Consider the following 21,006-nt stretch of genomic DNA (forward strand, 5'->3'; position numbering starts at 1 on the left):
AAGGCTGCTAGAAGAATTTATTTTTAATGTACCCTCCACTCTCGCCTGCATTTAAAAAAAAAGAGATTTTGGTTTTTTGTTTTTAACTTATTCATTTAATATTTTTAGTATATGCCTAATTTTTAATTACTTTTTAAAACTATGTAAGTAATACTCCCCATGTGTCTGTCACTTTGTCGTGCTGTGGGGGCTTGCGTGTTGCTGTGATGCTGGAAGCTATGCCACCGATATTCAGATACCAGCAGGGTCACCCATGGAGGACAGGTTTCAGCTGAGCTTCCAGACTAAGACAGACTAGGAAGAAGGACCAAGATCTATCCTGAAGTACGACGCTGTCAGTGATAGGATAATATCCATATGCCTACAAGGAGGACCAGTTAATATAACTATTATTCAAATTTACACACCAACCACTAGGGCCAAAGATGAAGAAATAGAAGATTTTTATCAGCTGCTGCAGTCTGAAATTGATTGAACATGCAATCAAGATGCATTGATAATTACTGGCGATTGGAATGCGAAAGCTAGAAACAAAGAAGAGGGATCAGTAGTTGAAAAATACAGCCTTGGTGATAGAAACAATACCAGAGATTGAATGATAGAATTTTGCAAGACCAATGACTTCTTCATTCCAAATACCTTCTTTCACCAACATAAACGGCAACTATACACATGGACCTCGCCAGAAGGAACACACAGAAATCAAATTGACTACATCTATGGAAAGAGACGATGGAAAGCTCAATATCATCAGTCAGAACAAGGCCAGGGGCCAACTGTGGAACAGACCATCAATTGCTCATATGCGAGTTCAAGCTGAAACTGAAGAAAATCAGAGCAAGTCCACGAGAGCCAAAATATGACCTTGAGTATATCCCACCTAAATTTAGAGACCATCTGAGGAATAGCTTTGACGCATTGAACACTAGTGGCCGAAGACCAGACGAGTTGTGGAATGACATCAAGGACATCATCCATGAAGAAAGCAAGAGGTCATTGAAAAGACAGGAAAGAAAGAAAAGATCAAGGTGGATGTCAGAGGAGACTCTGAAACTTGCTCTCGAACGTCGAGCAGCTAAAGCAAAAGAAGGAATTGATGAAGTAAAAGAACTGAACAGAAGATTTCAAAGGGCATCTCGAGAAGACAAAGTGAAGTATAATAATGACATGTGCAAAGAGCTGGAGATGGAAAACCAAAAGGGAAGAACATGCTCTGCATTTCTCAAGCTGAAAGAACTGAAGAAAAAATTCAAGCCTCGAGTTGCAATAGTGAAGGATTCCATGGGGAAAATATTAAACGACGCAGGAAGCATCAAAAGAAGATGAAAGGAATACACAGAGTCATTATACCAAAAAGAATTAGTTGATGTCCAGCCATTTCAAGAGGTGGCATATGATCAGGAACTGATGGTACTGAAGGAAGAAGTCCAAGCTGCTCTGAAGGCATTGGCGAAAAACAAGGCTCCAGGAATTGATGGAATATCAGTTGAGATGTTTCAACAAACAGATGCAGCACTGGAGGTGCTCACTCGTCTATGCCAAGAAATATGGGAGAGAGCTTCCTGGCCAACTGACTGGAAGAGATCCACATTTATGCCTATTCCCAAGAAAGGTGATCCAACCGAACGTGGAAATTATAGAACAATATCATTAACATCACACGCAAGCAAAATTTTGCTGAAATCATTCAAAAATGGCTGCAGCAGTATATTGACAGGGAACTGCCAGAAATTCAGGCCGGTTTCAGAAGAGGACATGGAACCAGAGATATTGCTGATGTCAGATGGATCCTGGCTGAAAGCAGAGAATACCAGAAGGATGTTTACCTGTGTTTTATTGACTATGCAGAGGCATTCGACTGTGTGGATCATAACAAACTATAGATAACATTGTGAAGAATGGGAATTCCAGAACACTTAATTGTGCTCGTAAGGAACCTTTACATAGATCAAGAGGAGGTTGTTTGGACAGAACAAGGGGATACTGATTGGTTTAAAGTCAGGAAAGGTGTGCGTCAGGGTTGTATTCTTTCATCATACCTGTTCAATCTGTATGCTGAGCAAATAATACGAGATGCCGGACTATATGAAGAAGAACGGGGCATCAGGATTGGAGGAAGACTCATTAATAACCTGCGTAATGATTGCTAAAAGTGAAGAGGACTTGAAGCACTTACTAATGAAGATCAAAGACCACACCCTTCAGTATGGATTGCAGCTCAACAAAAAGAAAACAAAAATCCTCACAACTGGACCAATAAGCAACATCATGATAAACGGAGAAAGGATTGAAGTTGTCAAGGATTTCATTTTACTTGGATCGACAATCAACAGCCATAGAAGCAGCAGTCAAGAAATAAAAAGACGCATTGCATTGGGTAAATCTGCTGCAAAGGACCTGTTTGAAGTGTTGAAGAGCAAAGATGTCACCTTGAAAACTAAGGTGCGCCTGACCCAGGCCATGGTATTTTCAATCACATCATATGCATGTGAAAGCTGGACAATGAATAAGGAAGACCGAAGAAGAATTGATGCCTTTGAATTGTGGCGTTGGCAAAGAATATTGAATATACCACGGACTGCTAAAAGAACGAAGAAGTCTGTCTTAGAAGAAGTACAGCCAGATGTTCCTTAGAAGCAAGGGTCGCGAGACTGTGTCTTACATACTTTGGACGTGTTGTCCGGAGGGATCAGTCCCTGGAGAAGGACATCATGCTTGGCAGAGTACAGGGTCAGCGGAAAAGAGGAAGACCCTCAACAAGGTGGATTGACACAGTGGCTGCAACAGTGAGCTCAAGCTTAACAAAGATTATAAGGATGGCTCAGGACTGGGCAGTGTTTCGTTCTGTTGTGCATAGGGTTGCTATGAGTCGGAACTGACTCGACGGCACCTAACAACATAAGTAAGTAATACATAAAATTTTTTTTCTTATGTATTACATAAAAATAATAATGTGAAAATAGAGAAAGCACAAAGTAAAAGTTGTCCATAATCGCGTTATTAAAATATTTTTTATAGCCTTTCTTCTCAACATTTAAAGAAGGATGCTTGTTTAAGCCAAACTTTTATAATATACAATTAATTTTTTGGAGAAGACACATTGCCTTTAAAATGTTGCCTTTTTTTTTTTTTTTAAATCTAGGTGGAGATAACCAATTTGGAGCACATTGTCTTTGTTTTAGAGGGAAATCACATCAGTAGCCCCCATTAGATAAGTTTGTGTAAAACAAGGCAGCACCAGTTGCTCTGGAAGAAGGTTTAACTGGACCTTTATTGTGTCTAAGCTGCCCTCCATGTACCTCTTGGTGTGCAGAGGTCCCGGGTTACTTGGATAAGCAAATTTGAATAGGGATCAGGGAGATTGCGATTGAGACTCTGGCCACTTGTCTTTAGAGTTAAGCTTTATTTTACTCTGAAGGGTTGAGATGGTGCCATTAAATGATTTTTAATGGCTTCACATTATTCTGTATATGGATGTACCACATTTTACTTCTCGTAGTACACCCACCTTACCTACATATTTTTTCTATTTCATTTTTGCCTACTTCTTTTTAGAAATGGAGATTTTTTTACTTTTTCTTTAGATTATGACTTATAATAATCAGTACAGAAACTAATAAAGTGGGAAGTTAAAGTGCTAGGAGATAACAGCAGTTAAGTGTCTAGTCTGTATTCTTCAAGATTTGTCTGTGCTTGCATATACATTTTTTTTTAATAAAGGCAGAATCGTATTACACACAATTTGATTTTTTGCTTACTAGAAAATCCAGTACCTTTTTCTGTACTAGCTGTAGCTCTATTAATGTATATTATTTACATTGACTACACACTATTTCATTTTTCATATGCACCTTTACTAATCAGTACTTGGGCTGTTACCAATTATTCAACTCTGCAGTGAAGTTTTTTTTTTTTTGAGTTACAAATCTTTATATCCTTGACCAAGAATTAAAAAAAATTTTTTTTTATTGTACATTAGATAAAGGTTTACAGAATAAAAGGTTTACAGAATAAACTAGTTTCTCATTAAACAATTAATACACATATTGTTTTGTGACATTGGTTGCCAACCCCACGACATGCCAACACTCTCCCCCTCTTGACCTTGTGTTCCGCATTACCAGCTTTCTTGTTCCCTCCTGTCTCCTTGTCCTTGCCCCTGGGCTAGTGTACCCATTTAATCTTGTTTTGTTTTATGGGCCTGTCTAATCTTTGGCTGAAGGGTGAACCTCAGGAGTGACTTCATTACTGAGCTATAAGGGTATCCAGGGGCCACACTCTCAGGGTTTCTCTAGTCTCTGTCTGACCAGTAAGTCTGTTTTTTTTTTTTCCTTTTTTTTGTGAGTTAGAATTTTGTTCTATATTTTTGTCCATCTCTGCCTGGGGCCCTTTATGTGATCAGTACAGTTGGTAGTGGTAGATTGACATCATCTAGTTGTGCTGGCCTAGTCTGGTGGAGGCTGTGTTAGTTGTGTTGACCAAGAATTTTTGTTCAATAAATTCATAGAATGTAATTGTCAAGTGGCATGTACATTTAAAATTATATTTTACGGTATTCTATATAAAAGTTTTGCCAATTTTACAGTGTTACTACCAAAGTGTTAGAAGTCCCTGGGTGGCACAAATAGTTAAGTGCTTGAAAGGTTGGCAGTTCAAACCCAGTGGAGTAGTTCTGCTCTGCATACATGGAGTCACCATGAGCCAACAACTAACAACAACCAAAGTATTTAAGGCTGCTCTTTTCACCACATGCTTCTATTGTCCTCTCATTCTTTTCTTTGATAATCTGATAAGCAAAATCATACCTCCTTGTTTGAATGTGTGTTTCTTTTGTTACTAATAGAGGTAAAGCATCATTTCATATATTTAGGTCCAGTTGGTTTATGGGTTGAGTTCCTGTATGTCCTTGTTGATTTTTCTACTAGTTGTATTCTTGAGAAAGAAGTGTTGGACTCTATAATTGTGGGTTTATCTATTTCACTTTCAGTTCCGTCAGCTTTTGCTTCACGTGTTTTGAAGCTCTGTTGTTGGAGGCATAAACTTTTTGGATTGTTATATCTTCTTGGTGAATTGACTCTTTATCATATGTAATTCCCCTTTATCCCTGGTGATTAGCTTTGCTCTGAGTCAAAAGAAAGCTAGAGTGACTATATTAACATTACTTCCATGTTAATGTAGTCACTCTAGCTTCCTTTTGATTAGTGTTTGTATAGTACATCGTTTTCCTTTCTTTTATTTTTAGACTTCTTGTATCATCATATGGAAACCCTGGTGACGAAGTGGTTAAGTGGTACGGCTGCTAACCAAAGGGTCGGCAGTTCGAATCCACCAGGCGCTCCTTGGAAACTCTATGGGGCAGTTCTACTCTGTCTATAGGGTCGCTATGAGTTGGAACCGACTCGACGGCACTGGGTTTGGTTTTTGGCTTTTATATCACCATATATGAAGCAAGTTTCGTATAGACAGCATATAGTTAATTTTTAAAATTCATTCTGACAATTTTTGTCTTTTAGTTGATGTTTTTAAATCACTTGTATTTAATATAATTATTGATATGTTTGAATTTAGATTCACCATTTTATTTTTTGTTTTCTGATTTTCCCTCTTTTTTTTTTTTTTAATTCTTGTTTCCCCTTTCCTGTTTTTGGATTATTGGATCATATTTTAGTATTCCATTTAAAATTTTCTATTGTGTTTTGATGGTTTCCTATAGAGTTTTTGTGTGTGTGTGTGTGTGTGTGAAGTAGTTGTTCTAGGAATTACAAAATAGATATGCTCCACTTTTTACAGTCTACTTAGAATCAATGTTTTGCCGTTGTCAGTGGAATGTATAAACTTTACCCTCATATTGGTCCCTTTATGCTCCCTGTTACTAGTTTTCTCACATGTTCCTCAGACAGTTACAACTTTTTCAATTGTCAAACATATTGAAGAGAACTCAAGGAGATAGTCTGTTAACCCAGATGTTTGCTATTTTGTTCTTTACTCATTTCTCATGTTTTAGGTGTTCTTTTAGTATCATTTCCCTTCTGTCTAAAGAATTTCCTTTAGTAATTAAAACAGGTTTGCTGGCAGTGAATTGTCTTAGTTTTTCTTCATCTGGAAATGTTTTTCTTTCATTTTTTGAGGATATTTTCACAGGTTGTAGAATTCTGGGTTGACAGGTGTTTTCTCTTAGCACTTTAAAAATGATGTGCTGCTTCCTTCAGTTCTCCATAGTTTCTTGTGAGAAGCCTACTCTCATTCAAATTATTATTTCCCTATAGGTAGTACCTCTGATTGTTTTTAAGATTTTTTGTTGTCTTCCTTTTATTTTTCAGCAGTTTGATTATGATGTCAAAGAATTTCTAAGAGTGGAAACAAAGTTAAAGTAATACCAGAGATCTGTTAGTTGATGATATAGTGTGTGAATTGGGCAACACACAGCATAAACTGAGTGTTCCAGAGAAACGGGGCAATATCAGGGTTTTTACAGTCCGAGGAACAAAGAAAAGTTGGGAAAGTTAAGGTGGTTTTGATCAGTCTTTCAGATATTCATGAAAATGTCCCTTGAAGTCTTTTCTTCTTTAGAAATGTCAGTTTTGCTAAGAAGACAGATGATGAAGGTCTCCAGGGGGTCAGTGCCTGCCTACGCAGGTTTCCAGATGGCTGGGCACCTGTTGCAGCAGTATATTGACAGGGAACTGCGAGAAATTCCAGCCGGATTCAGAAGAGGACTTGGAACGAGGGATATCATTCCTGATGTCAGATGGATCTTGACTGAAAGCAGAGAATACCAGAAAGATGTTTACCTGTGTTTTATTGACTATGCAAAGGCATTCAGCTGTGTGGATCATAACAAGTTTTGGATAACATTGCAAAGAATGGGGATTCCAGAATGCTTAATTGTGCTCATGTGGAACCTGTACATAGACCATGAGGTAGTCACTTGAAAAACACAAGGGATACTATATCGTTTGAAATCAGGAAGGATGTGCGTCAGGGTGTATCTTTTCACCATACTTAATCATTCTGTATGTTGAGCAAATAATCTGAGAAGCTGGACTGTACGAAGAAGAACGTGGCATCTGGATTGGAGGAAGGCTCATCAGCCTGCGCTATGCAGATGACACAACCTTGCTTGCTGAAAGCGAAGAGGACTTGACGCACTTACTGATGAAGATCAAAAACCACAGCCTTCAGTATGGATTATACCTCAACAGAAAAAAACAAAACTCCTGATAACTGGACGAATAAGCAACATCATGACAAAAGGAGAAACTATGAAGTTGTCAAGAATTTACAATCAACACTAAGGTGTTTTCAGTTGCCTCATATGCATGTGAAAACTGGACAATGAATAAGAAAGACTGAAGAAAAATTGATGCCTTTGAATTGTGATATTGGGAAAAAGAACATTGAATATACCATAAGCTACCAGAAGAACAAACAAATCTGTCTTGGAAGAAGTACAGCCAGAATGCTTATTAGAAGCAAGGATAGCAAGACTTTGTCTTACATGCTTTGGACATGTCATCAGGAGGAATCAGTCCCTGGAGAAGGACATCACGTTTGGTAAAATAGTGGGTCAGCGAAAAAGAGGAAGACCCTCAATGAGATGGATTGACACAGTGGATGCAATGATGGGCTCAAGCATAGCAATGATTGTGTTATGGTTTGAATTCCCCCCCTCCCCAAAATGTGTTTCAACTTGGCCAGGCCATGATTCCCAGTATTATGTGATTGCCCACCATTTTGTCATCTGATGTAATTTTCCTCTGTAATGTTAATGCCAGGATTAAGGGCAGTTATGTTAATGAGGCAAGACTTAATCTACTAGACTAGGCTGTGTCTTAAGTCAATCTCTTTTGAGATATAAAAGAGAGAAACAAGCAGAGAGACAGGGGGATCTTATACCACCAAGAAAGCAGTGTTGGGAGCAGAGCACGTTCTTTGGATTTGGGGTCTCTGTGCCTGAGAAGCTCCTAGACCAGGGGAAGATTAATGACAAGGACCTTCTCCCAAAGCCGACAGAGAGAGAAACCCTTCCCTTGGAGCTGGCACCCTGAATTTAGACTTCTAGCCTACTAGATTGTGAGGGAATAAATTTCTGTTTGTTAAAGCCATCCATGTGTGGTATTTCTGTTATAGCAGCACTCGATAACTAAGACAGTCATTGAGTCAGAACTAACTCCTGGGCACCTAACAACAACAGCAGGTACCTGTTTGTCTGGAACGTAGGCGCTAAAGACCCAGAATGTTGGTTACACATAAATCTAAAGAAACAATCTAGTTATTACCTCTAAGGGTTAGATTATTTAATATTTAAACTTCTGCCCTGTGAAACCAGGCCTCAGCGATGTTCTCTGAGCCTGACATGAGTCCTTCCATCTTGTTTTAGTTTCCACAGTGTTTATGGGTATGGATTTCCTTTGGTTTATCTTGTTTGGGGTTCACCAAGCTTCTTTAACCTGTAGGTTTATATCACTTGACAAATTTGGGAAGTTTCCAGCCAGTAATTGTATTTTTTTCGGCATAAGCACTTTTTCTCCTCTCTGTCTGTGACTCTGGTAACACAAATGTTAGATCTTTGATCTCTGAGGCGGTGTTCATTTTTTTTTCCCTCTGTATCTGTCAGGGAGGCAGATAGAGAAGAAAAGCAACCCTCTTGGATCCATACCTCTACTGAATGGAGAGGAACGTCCCACAGCCTCAGAATTTTGGTTGCCATATGCTTTCATTGTTGCAGCCTGGCCCTGCTACCATGGAATTTCCTGGGGGTTGGGGCACGTTGGGGCACAGGAGAAGGTAGAAAAGAAGATGGGATCTCTGAGCGTATGAGTTCCCTTTCCCATTCGTCAAAGCCAGAACTAGAGGGATTCGTCTGGAGCTCTCTCTGTGCCCCAGTGCCCACTTCTGGTACATTGAGTTCAGTCTGGGGGTTACCAGCAGAGAAGAAGTGATAAGGTCATGGCTGGTTTGGTGGTATTTTGAATTCTGGTGGAAATGTTTTGCCTGACACTGTTTACTTCTCAGAGTTCTCGAATTGGTGCTCCATGCTGTCCAAGTAGGAGTTTGGAGTGTGCCATCTGACCTAGATCTGAAACCTCTGTTAGTTTGTTTTTGCGGTTGAAAATGGCACGTGCTTTAGCATTTGTTTTCAGTGTTGTGCTTTTTGTTTTTTTTTTTTCTCCTTAAACAGATTGATTCAGAAAACATGGCCACTGCAATTAGGGAGGTGGGAGTTTGGAGACAGACGAGAACACTCCTACTGAAAAATTATCTAATTAAATGCAGGACTAAAAAAAGTAGTGTTCAGGTAAGTTAAATGACTCTTTCTTAAGCCTTGTTACAGTTTATTTTGCTTTAGTGTGTTCTAGCTGATCTGTTTTGCACAGTACGTTTTTATTATAATTTTACTTCCTTAACTTCTTTAATTTGCTTGCAAAGGAGAATTTTGTTGTATTTGCTTCAGAAAAGTACCCAAATTACCTAATGTTTCCTAACTGTAAAAAAAAAAAAAAAAGTAACAATGTTTTCCTGATTTTAGTTCATTTCTAAACGTGGATGCTTAATTTTGAATATTTAGGCATGCATTTCTCCAGTTGGTGTTTCATGGACTAAAATTCCACAGAAAACTTAGTGGAACATTATACCATAGTTTTATTCCCCCTGCACTCCCACTTTTTGATCTCTCCATTGGGTTTCCCAAGATTACCAAAATAATGCCCCATATTTGTACCCACAAGCATGTATTGCTTTTAAAGTTAAAGAGGTAAAAGAAGAGAAGAGCTCTGGTTAACCAGCTAATAAGAATTTCAAAGAATGAAATACATTATTTATCTCCTAAAATCAACAAAACAAGTAAACAGCAAGATGAAATAATAGTTCATCCCCATTAAAGCTGAATATAGAATGTAACTGAGTATTGTTATGGAAGTATAAATTTAGGTATAACTAAAGTATGCATTCTAATTTATACTTGAAGAAAGACTTTTTATGGGTAAGTTACTTTAAATTTTATAGAAAACTTATTATATTTTACATTAGTAATCTAAGATATTTAAATATTAGCTTTTGTGTCACTTTAATTTTGTGACTTGAGTTTTAAAGTATTTCAGTAGAACTGAATATAAAGGAAAAACTACTTAATATGCCTGTTTGATTAGGTGAGATGCTCAACACAATATTTCTTTCGGGATAGAATTCTTATTTTAAAGAAAAGGTCTTTTTATACGTAAGAAAGGAGACCCAAATTCCCGTTTTTTATTTTTTAAAGCATTAGTTATGCATGTCATTTGCATAGAAATCTGGTATTTTTTGCTGCCACTATCACATCTTATAATCACTTTGTTTCTTTATTTTAGGAAATTCTGTTTCCACTATTTTTTTTATTTTGGTTAATATTAATTAGCATGATGCATCCAAATAAGAAATATGAAGAAGTGCCTGATGTAGAACTTAACCCCTTGGACAAATCTACCCTCTCTAACCTAATTCTTGGATATACTCCCGTGACTAATATTACAAGAAACATCATGCAAAAAGTGTCTACTGATCACCTTCTTGATGGTATTGTGAGCTTTTATTTGTATACTATCTGTAACATGAAGCCTCTTCAATATTTATCTGCTTGTTAGATATTTGTCCCTTCATCCAAATATAGTTTTATAAATATATGAATGTCATTTAATTCTGCTGCTTTCTTTTTCTTATGAAGCATTAATATGTCTTCTTGGCAACAGGAAAAAAAATTTATATATTTTCATATTTAAATCTTAGACCATTTATAAAATAAAGTATAATTTTATAGGCTAAAATATTTGATAGAATATTTCATTTTGATTCTGATTCTTGTGTAATAATTAAGAAGCTGGAAATATATGACAAAGATTATAAAACAGTAATCTCTTCAGGTTGTCATTCCTCTTTATGGTGCTATATGGTGTAAACTGAAGTACTTACTACTGGAGACTGTGGCTAAGTACCTATGTCTGTTTTTTCAGTGTCTATAGTCTTCACAAAGAAACAGATTAGAAAACAGTGTAAGCAGTGAGGTACTAGTGAGACTAAAGTGGCTGTGAGAGAATCTAAGACAAGAACAGGACAAAGTGACCGAAATACTACGGGTTAAATGAAAAATGCTGAATTATAGAAATAACAGATTAGCATGTTGCCATCAGTCATATAGGATAGTTGTAATTAACTTCTAGTGTATGTCATCACATTAGTGGACAGTATATCACTTAATGGAAGGAATAAATTATATATTCAGGAATCAAATCATATTTTGCCATTGGTTTCTTTCTTGGTTTTTGCTATTTAATATTTTATTGATATAATATTTTTATTGGTATATTAAGTGCAAATAATATGGGTGGCATAAGAATTTAGCACGCAAACTTAAAAAACTGATCCGAGATGCTGAGAACAAAATTCATGGGTAATTCTGAATACAAGGAAAGGGTATACACCAAAGAAATCAAAATCAGTGAGCATTAACTTAGATGCCAAAGTGGTAGAAAAGTACATAGAGTTTTAAAGTTCTGTCTTTTTAACAGTAGAACTATCTAAAAATGGGATATACATACATACATACATGGTAACATGATATGGTTACATGACTGGTAGGTTCCAACTCATAGCAACCCGATAGGACAGAGCAGAACTGCCCCATAGGGTTTCCCAGGAGAGGCTGGTGGATTCAAACTGCCGACCTTTTGGTTAGCAGCTGAGCTCTTAACCACTACGCCACCAGGACTCTTTATTCAAGTCTGTCCCGGAGTTCCATGTCTACCTTAAAGGTCTTGAATATCATGGTAGTTAATATGTAAGTAATACTTTATAATTTACAAAGCATTTTCATGTTTATTACTACTTTTGCTCTTCAAACAATCTAGTGTGCACGTCTAGGTAGTATGGATGAAGACACTAAAGCTCAGATAGGTTAAGTGACTTACCTGTGCTCACACAGCTAATGAATGACAAAGTACCATTCCTATGTTTTTCCACTTCACCACGTGTTCTGTAGTGAAGCTTGGTTGCTTGTAAACAAAACTGCAAGAAAATATTTAAAAATTGAATTTGGTATAAAAGGGAGCTGACTACAATATTTGCTTTCACCATATATCTTCTAAGAAAGGGACAAGCGATTTTGGGCTTCAGTGACAATTTGTATTCAAAGAAGAGTTGCAGCATAGTTACTAAAATACATTACTTAGTTCCTGATAAGGATTATGGGATTTTATCCATAAGAAGAAGTCTTTAAAAATAAAATAGCCATTCATTTATCAAGGAATTATTTATATAGTTTTACTTTGAGGGAGATAACTGAACTGCATTGCTTGTCATTCTTATGATTTCATTGCTGCCTGAAATCTTAGCTTCAGTTTAACAGTGTGTCTGAAATTAAGCCTGCTGGTCATGGATTTTAAAAAGAAGTGAGTGGATTTGATATCAAAACTGTTCAGTATTAACATTTTTACAGTTCATTGAGGTTTTTGAAAAAAAGGTAATCTTTTTGTGAAATATGAACTCTGTATACTGTTTTATACTGTGCTTTATCATATTGATAACTTTTGTGTTACACTGACACATAATTTACGTAACTCCGTGACGGTGGAGTAGCAGTGTTGGTAAAATTGTACCATTCTTTCATTATTTGTTATTTAATATTTTCTTAGAAGGGTTGTATTCATTTTTTAAGAAGTTAGAGAAGAAACAAAGGTACTTAAAATATTACATTCATCAAATATAATTGTACATTTAATCTACTGTATTATAGTCAACTTTTAAAGTTTGTGAGTTAATTATATAGTTATATTATTTTACAGTCATAATTACTGAAGAATATACAAACGAAAAAGAATTGATAGCATCCAGTCTTTCTAAGTCCACCAGCTTTGTAGGTGTGATTTTCAAAGATTTCATGTCCTATGAACTTCGTTTTTTTCCTGACAAGATTCCGGTATCTTCTATTTATATGGATTCAAGAGGTAAATAACTCTAATTAATCAGCAAAAATCAGTCAAATACATGTCTTTGCTGTCTCAGTTCATATGCAGAATTTGATGAGGTTCAACATTTGCACTTTCAGCTATACTTATTTGTTCAGACAGGAAAACTGTCAAGTGTAACATAAGTAGTATATATATGTATACACAAGTATCTATGTACATGTACATATATCCAAACCCTTTGCTGTCCAGTTGATGCCGACTTATAGCAACTTTATAGCACAGAGTAGAATTGCCGCATAGGGTTTCCAAGGCTGTAAATCTGTATAGAAGCAGACTGCCCCATCTTTCTCCTGCAGAGCAGCTGGTGGGTTAGAACCGCTGACCTTTCTGTTAGCAACGAAGTGCTTAACCACTGCACCTCCAGGGTTCCCCTATACATATATACGTAACATAAAATGTGTAACATCTATTTTAATTGTAATACGTTTATATATCCTATATAGATTATGGAGACCTGGCAGCTCGGTGGTTAAGAGCTTGACTGTTAACCAAAAGGTTGGCAGTTCAAATCCACCAGTCACTCCTTGGAAACCCTGTGGGGCAGTTCTACTCTGTCCTGTAGGGTCACTATGAGTTGAAATTGACTCATCAGCAACGGGTTTGGTTTTTCTTTTGGTATATAGATTACAGTAACATAAAGCAAAATTTATCTTGAATCACATGATTTTCTGAATCTACGTGTTTTTCTCCATGTAATTTTTTTCACATGTGATATTACAGATTTTACCAGAAACTGTACACATATCTTTGAACTTGCAAGGTCTTCCACCAATGAACTTCGTTAGTTTTGCATTTGAAACATGGGAAACAGGCTTCAGTGCTAAAGCCTGTGAAGAAATGTTATCATCAACCACAATGCTCACATTATTGAGCAGTGTTACAGTCGCACTGCTAAGTACTAAATTTGTGACTTGATTCCAAAAAGCTCTTAGGGAAATTTTTTTTTTTTCTAGTCTTTTAAAATAGACTTGCTCTTATATCTGGAAGTGCTTTGAAGTTGATAAATCATTGTAGTATGACTTACCCTAAAACAGAAAAGTGACTTACTTTAAATAACTAGGCTTGTAATTAACTGCATTCTTTGCATTTTTATTCATTTACCAATGCCTTTCAGTATCCTAACACATGAGATGTCTTTGTTTCAGATCCTTAGATAAAAAATCAGAATGTTATACTGTTTACTTTAGAAAGGCAATGGTTTATTTTCTGTGGTCCTATAGTGACTGATTAGTTGTATTACTTTGGTAACCAGCTATATGTTGTCTTTAAAAGAAAGTACTTACATATCGTGCAAAACCTATCTCATGACTTTCTCCTTATAGCTGGCTGTTCAAAATCATGTGAGGCTGCTCAGTACTGGTCCTCAGGGTTCACAGCTTTACAGGCATCCATAGATGCTGCCATTATAGAGGTAAGTATGATAAAGGAAGAAAATTAAAGCTAAACCATGTTTTAATAATTATGTCCTAATTCTTTACAGTAGAATTTGATTTGCCTGATGTCAGATATACAAAATGCATAACTTATTACAACCCCTTTAAGAAAAAAATTAAGGAAGAAGTCATATTTTATGATTTAATACTCCTTTGAAACCCAGTTCACTTGATGATTTCTAAGGCTATGATTCAGCATTTATATATCTATATTGTATTTTTTTTTATTATATTGTAATATTCATGAAAGATCTATATTTGCAAACTTTTCCGTTGGAGTACAAACTGCTTATTTAAAAGATTGTGACTGTATTGTTTTAATCATGGTGGTAGATTTTATTTTTTATCTGAAAAATATTCACTTATTTGCCAAATACTGTTTCTTAGTTATGTGTGAACATTACCCATTTAATCCTTAAAAACCCTGTGAAATAGGTGCTGCTATTATGTCCATTTTATATTTGAAACTGAAATACAGGGAGATTAAGTGACTTTCAGTACTAAGTTAACTAATAGTGAATCAGGGATTTGAACTATGGCTTTCTGGCTCCCAAACGTGTGCTTTTAAAACTACATTTTGCTGTCCTTGCGATTGTGTATGAATGTTGCAGTTAGATTCTAAGGACATACTTAGACTTGATCCATCTTTTCACATTTTAGCAGAAACATGCACCTACAAAATTGAGGGGTTAATAAGTGATTATAAGTATCATGAAAGATATTTGTTTCCAAATTTTTAATTTTGTGTCTGAGCTAGCTAGCAGTAAGATAAAGTTCTCTTAGTTAGAGTTCCAACTATTCAAATCAGTCATACCTCATTCCTTGATGTCCTGTTTGAATCTGTTGCTTATTTTTTCTATTTTGTTTTCTAATTGAAATTTATTATACTCTAAAATATTATTATTTAGATTATGTATATAAACAGTTATCTCTACTAAATGCTCTGTTTACAGCACACATGAATAGTGATAGAGCTGGAATTCAGACGTGAGCAGGATCCCATCTCTGTTAGTTGCTAGTTGTATGAATTTGGACAGTTTATTTAACGGCCATGTTGTAAAATGACTACCATAATAATGCTTTACTTGACAGGGTAGTTGTAAGAACCAAATAAGATGCTATATGTAGAATTGTCTTATAAACTCATGCAACCTGTTATAAGTGTATTATAGGTAAGAACATTACACAGATTCAATAGTATAGGAGTTTAAGGTAAAGACAGTGAAACATGGTGTTAGAGCACTTGTGTTTTGGGCAGAGACCTTAGCCATCCACAGTCTAGATCTGTGTACTGGATGAATATAGGCAGGGCAGATCTCATGTTAGGCATTTAGTTATATCTTGGATAGAAGTATCATGTGACATAATTTTATTATTCTGTCTATACGTGCTACATGTATAGATTTAAAAACAATAAAAGGGTTTTTTATTATTTAAAAGAACAGTTTTTGAACATTCTTTCATGATACTAATAATCATTTATTAACCCCTCAATTTTGTAGGTGTATGTTTTTGTTAAGATGAATATAATTGCTTAAGATGATAATTGCACGATTTTTAGCTAAATTATTTAATCAGAGTTTGTACACTTCCTAACTTCAAACTTTAGACTTTATGACATGCCCATAGGATGAATTAAAAGCAGTATTTTCTGTGTATCCTGATGCTGAGGTTAGTCACTTTATTTCAGGTTTATAGCTTTTTGAGGATTGTATCTGTACTAGGTTATTGACTAAATTTTGGAGTATCAATGTCACATTGTATCAGGGGCTGCAACCAGAACTAAGTTAATTGGATGTATTTACATTTTCTGTTATAGTTAAAGACCAATGTTTCTCTTTGGAAGGAGCTGGAGTCAACGATAGCTGTTATTATGGGAGAAGCTGCTGTTGTAGAAATAGATACCTTTCCCCGAGGAGTGATTTTAATATACCTAGTTATAGCATTTTCACCTTTCGGATACTTTTTGGCAATTCATATTGTAGCAGAAAAAGAGAAAAAGCTAAAAGAATTTTTAAAGATAATGGGACTTCATGATACTGCCTTTTGGTATGTTATTAAAAGTTTATTCTTTAATGTAATTAACAATAGTTTTTAATATCATACAAATCTTCAAAATTGCTCTTTTGTTATTTATCTGACTTGATGTAGTGTTGATCCTGTTTTCTTACAGTTACTACCTTTGCCTTGGAATTTAAGACTAGTGAACAAGCTTCTACAATTAATTGGCCTGATTTAACATAACAATCAAAAAAAAAAACAGTTGCCATCCATTCGATCGACTCACGGCAACCCCATGTGTGTCAAAGTAGACCTGTGCACTATAGATTTCTCAATGGCTGATTTTTTGGGAAGTAGATAGCCAGGCCTTTCTTCCAAGGTGCCTCTGTGTGGAGTTGAACTGTCAGTCTTTCAGTTAGTGGAAACCCTGGTGGTGTAGTGGTTAAGAGCTACATCTGCAAACCACAGGGTCAGCAGTAATCGTTTGCACCAACCGTAGTCTGTTTTTCAAAATTTCATTCTACTTAGCCCAATGTAACAGTTAACACTGTACATAATGGTATCATTGTGTATAACATATTGCGTTTGCTCTTTTTCTTCTCTTATCATTTTAAAAGTGATTGGTTTTTAAAATGCATTGTGTTACTAAAGTATTTTGTAGATAATTTAGCTGGATGATTTTACAGATCAATCTCTCAGTCCCTCAGTTTTGCCTCTATCAAATAATGGATTCAAATTTGGTAATTTAGATATCTTTCGACCCTAATTCAGTGATTTTAAGATATTATACATTGATTACAAAATCATGATCTGCTAACTTGAAAGAATAAAAATGTAAATATGGTAGCAATTCCATTGAGCTCTGACTTGAAGAGAAACTTGAGTAAATTGCAGTTAATTCATTATTGATCTTGATCTCTCTTGATGTTGATTAATGAGGTAGTCTTTATTGTTTGCAGTAACAAAAATCGTGGAAGGTTTAATTGTAGCTCATGCTGTAAAGAAAATTGGTAGACAGTGACTCATTAAATTCTTTTGTATTTAAATAAAATCAGAGGTGTGCATTATGCAACTTTTAAGAATATTAGGTTTACATTAATCATGAACTGCTATTAATTTTTAATGTTTTCTGTGACTCTTTGAAAGGCAATCACCATTTTATATCTGTATTAGCTTACACTTTTACCTATAACTTAACCAATACTGCATTTTCAGTTACTTATAAAAAGTGTTAGTTTTCAATACAAGAACATACACAGATAGATTGACATCATTTTGAGAATAAAATGGGTAAAATAAAGTTGAAAATTTTTTTTAATGATTTTTTTACTTTGAATGCCTGTGCATATTGACATACATATGCTCGTATTCTCATTTTAGGCTTTCCTGGGTGCTTCTGTACACAAGTTTGATTTTTCTTATGTCCCTTCTTATGGCAGTCATTGCAACAGCCACTTCACTATTCCCTCAAAGTAGCTGCTTTGTGATATTTCTACTTTTTTTCCTGTATGGGTTATCATCTGTAAGTATTTCAATTTGAAATAGGAATAAAGAACTGTGAAAATAATTTGATTAATATAGCAAAATCTTTTTTGTTGTTGTTTTTGTTTTGTTTACTTAGTTTATTTCCCACGAAAGACAAGTTGTTACTAGATTACCCACAAATGCCTTGTATCTCCATAATTGTAGGGAAAGTACAAAATAGGCTCAGGTTTAAATATAACATAGTTCCATATGGTATATTTCACATCAGGATTCCTGTCAATCTTTTACTGTCTCCATATAATCGTGTGTTTAATTAGGATTGTCCGGTCTGGACATTTTTTCTTGGTTTTCATGAAATCTGAGTGTTTTAATATAATTTATGTTATAGGATAATGATGCTTCAGGATATGTCCTTTTAAGTATAACCCTCTAGCAGTAGCTATTCATCTGTTATATTGGCTGAACGCTGGGTATTAGTGACCAGCCTCTGTGTTAAGTGGTTCCAAATTATATTCTGATTGGTTTATGCACCCATGCTTTACCAGTTGTTACATATTTTTAAAATGATAAGTTAAAAATAATTCATATACTTATATGTATAATTGCCTAGTTTTTAACTGGTTATGTATCTTATCAGCACATTGAAATTAAAAGATGAGTTCTGTATTTAAAGACTTGTTGACTTTTTGTTTTGTTCACCTGTATGTATATGTAACTGCAAAAACACATGGCCGTTTATGGTTTTTATAGTGTAGAGTTGATCATATTTGCCTACTGTAGAGATAAAATGCAATTTTTAGTATTTGCCAATTTAAATTTTTTTGTTATGTATATCACTATATTAGAATAAAATACCTTACTGTAGAATTCGGAAATTATTTTTTAATGAATGTGTTTTTCAGTGGAAATAGCTTGTTCTCATAAGCAAAATTTAACTTATTTTCACACCAATGTATATAAGCGATACAGTAATCTTAATATTTATGTCTTATAGGTATTTTTTGCTTTAATGCTGACACCTCTTTTTAAAAAATCAAAACATGTGGGAATAGTCGAATTTTTGGTCACTGTGGCTTTTGGATTTATTGGTCTTTTGATAGTCCTCATGGAAAGTTTTCCCAAATCATTAGTGTGGCTTCTGAGTCCCTTCTGTCAGTGTACCTTTTTGATTGGTATTGCACAGGTAGGCAATATATTTATCTTAACCCCATATTTATCTTACGTTTCCTAAATCTTTTCTTTTCAGTTCCATGTAGCATGTTGTTGTTGGGTGATGTGGAGTCAATTCTGACCCATAGCGACTCCATGTGATAGAGTAGAACTGCCCCCTTAGGGCTTTCTTGGATGTAATCTTTATGCGAGCAGATTGCCAGGTCTTTCTCCCACAGAGTCACTGGGTGGATTCGAACTACCAACCTTTTTGTTAGAAGCTGAGCGCTTAACCATTGCACCATAAGGGCTCGTGCATATAGCATCTTAAAAAAAAAAAAGCATCTTATATACCTTTAATTTGCCAAAAAAAAAATAATAATTTTAAAATTTCAGCATGAGAAAGGAATGATGTTTGAATACCAGAGCACATTTTATATCTGCAGTGGATAAGAGCTCAGCTGCTAGCAAAAAGATCAGCTTTAGAATCCAGCTGCTCCTTGGAAACCCTACAGGGCAGTTTTATTCTGTCTTATAGGGTTGACGTGAATCAAAATCAACTCAACAGCAACAGGTTTGGTTTTGTTTTGGTTCATTTATATTTTCTCTGTTTTTAAGCTTTTCGTTTATAAGTTCTTTGTTTATAAGTACCTTCTCTCATTTCAGTATTGGAAAGATGCGGACCATAATTTTATCTTCTAATACTTAATTTGTCTGACTTCTGTGTGGACCATAACCCTTTTGTTTGCCTTAGTTAGTATTATTAACATCATACTTTATTATCGCTTCATTTGGCAGTCATAACTTTAGAATGAACTGTCCTGGGATTGGAGGTACCCTAGTTTAAGAAGCACAGCATTTAAAACATGATTGAAAGTAATTGTTGTGATCAACCTATATTTCAGTAAAGTGTTTCTTGTTTTCGTTATAAATTCATGTTACTGATTTGGTAAATTGTTTCATCTGTTAAAAGGCTCTGTTTGCTTACTGTCGTTTTGGAGATAAAGAATAATTCTAAGTCTATATAGTGTAGGCTTTTGCTCGTTTTTATTATTTTCATATAATTAAGTTGATGTTTCTGTTTTTTAGGTCATGCATTTAGAAGATTTTAATGAAGGTGCTTTATTTTCTAATATGTCTGAAGGCCCATATCCTCTAATTATTGCTCTTATCATGCTAGCTCTTAATAGTATATTTTACGTCCTCTTGGCTGTCTATCTTGATCAAGTCATTCCAGGTATGCAGGTGATTATTGGGTTTTATTTTAAAGCTGTTTCATTTTTTTGCCCACATAGGGTCAACTTATTTTTTTTTTTTTAACCACAGTGTGGAAAAAACCACAGTACCATGCATCATATTCATTTTAAGACTTTTAATTTAATTTTAAGTAAGTACGTTTATACCTTGTACCCTAACCACTCCTCAACGAAAGAGATTGTGTAAAAAGAGAAGCCTGAAGTTCCAAACTGAGCTTCTTGACTAAAGTATTTCATTTTTCTACCCACTAAGGCCCGAAGGGTCACTATGTGTTAGAATCTGCTCAATGGGTTAAGGTCCGAAACTATGAAGGAATCTTGTGACTTCTGCTATTCCTCTCGTCTCCTATCATGCATCTATAACCAACTCCTGTAGATGCAGTCGTATTATTAAATATCCAGCAACCCTTTCGTTTTCCCCTGGAGTTCCTCATTTTGTCTACATTTCACCTATCTAGATTTTCTACATTCTAGACCTACGCTGTCTTATTTGGTAACTGCTAGCTCTGTGTGGCTTTTAAAATTTAAATGAGTACAAAATTAGATAAAATAACTGTTCATTTCCTAAGTAGCAGGAGCCACATTTCAGTTGCTCAGTAGCCACCTACAGCTGTTAGCTACCATACTGGACAGTACAAGTATAGAATATTACCACCATATCAGAAAGTTCCGTTGGGCAGTGCT

The 21,006-nt window shown here is 35.3% G+C and overlaps 1 protein-coding gene across 4 annotated transcripts in view; it reads left to right on the top strand.

Moving 5' to 3' along the window:
• Nucleotides 1-21,006, top strand: part of ABCA5 (ATP binding cassette subfamily A member 5) — an 87,655-nt gene that overhangs the window by 17,772 nt on the left and 48,877 nt on the right. For 3 of the 4 annotated variants that reach the window (XR_010318308.1, XM_064270822.1, XM_064270823.1), the window contains exons 2-9: nucleotides 9,182-9,298; nucleotides 10,347-10,551; nucleotides 12,813-12,974; nucleotides 14,321-14,409; nucleotides 16,251-16,480; nucleotides 17,813-17,954; nucleotides 18,912-19,100; nucleotides 20,156-20,303. Coding sequence is in view for 3 of the 4 variants with exons in the window: in XM_064270822.1 (XP_064126892.1) it covers nucleotides 9,197-9,298; nucleotides 10,347-10,551; nucleotides 12,813-12,974; nucleotides 14,321-14,409; nucleotides 16,251-16,480; nucleotides 17,813-17,954; nucleotides 18,912-19,100; nucleotides 20,156-20,303 (1,267 nt within the window). In the remaining variant the exon portion in view is untranslated. The remainder of the gene's footprint in view (nucleotides 1-9,181; nucleotides 9,299-10,346; nucleotides 10,552-12,812; nucleotides 12,975-14,320; nucleotides 14,410-16,250; nucleotides 16,481-17,812; nucleotides 17,955-18,911; nucleotides 19,101-20,155; nucleotides 20,304-21,006) is intronic. The other variant, XM_064270824.1, reaches the window with a different exon arrangement.

This window comes from Loxodonta africana, chromosome 18 (genome assembly GCF_030014295.1).
Source record: "Loxodonta africana isolate mLoxAfr1 chromosome 18, mLoxAfr1.hap2, whole genome shotgun sequence".
In the NCBI taxonomy this organism is placed as follows: Eukaryota; Metazoa; Chordata; class Mammalia; order Proboscidea; family Elephantidae; genus Loxodonta; species Loxodonta africana.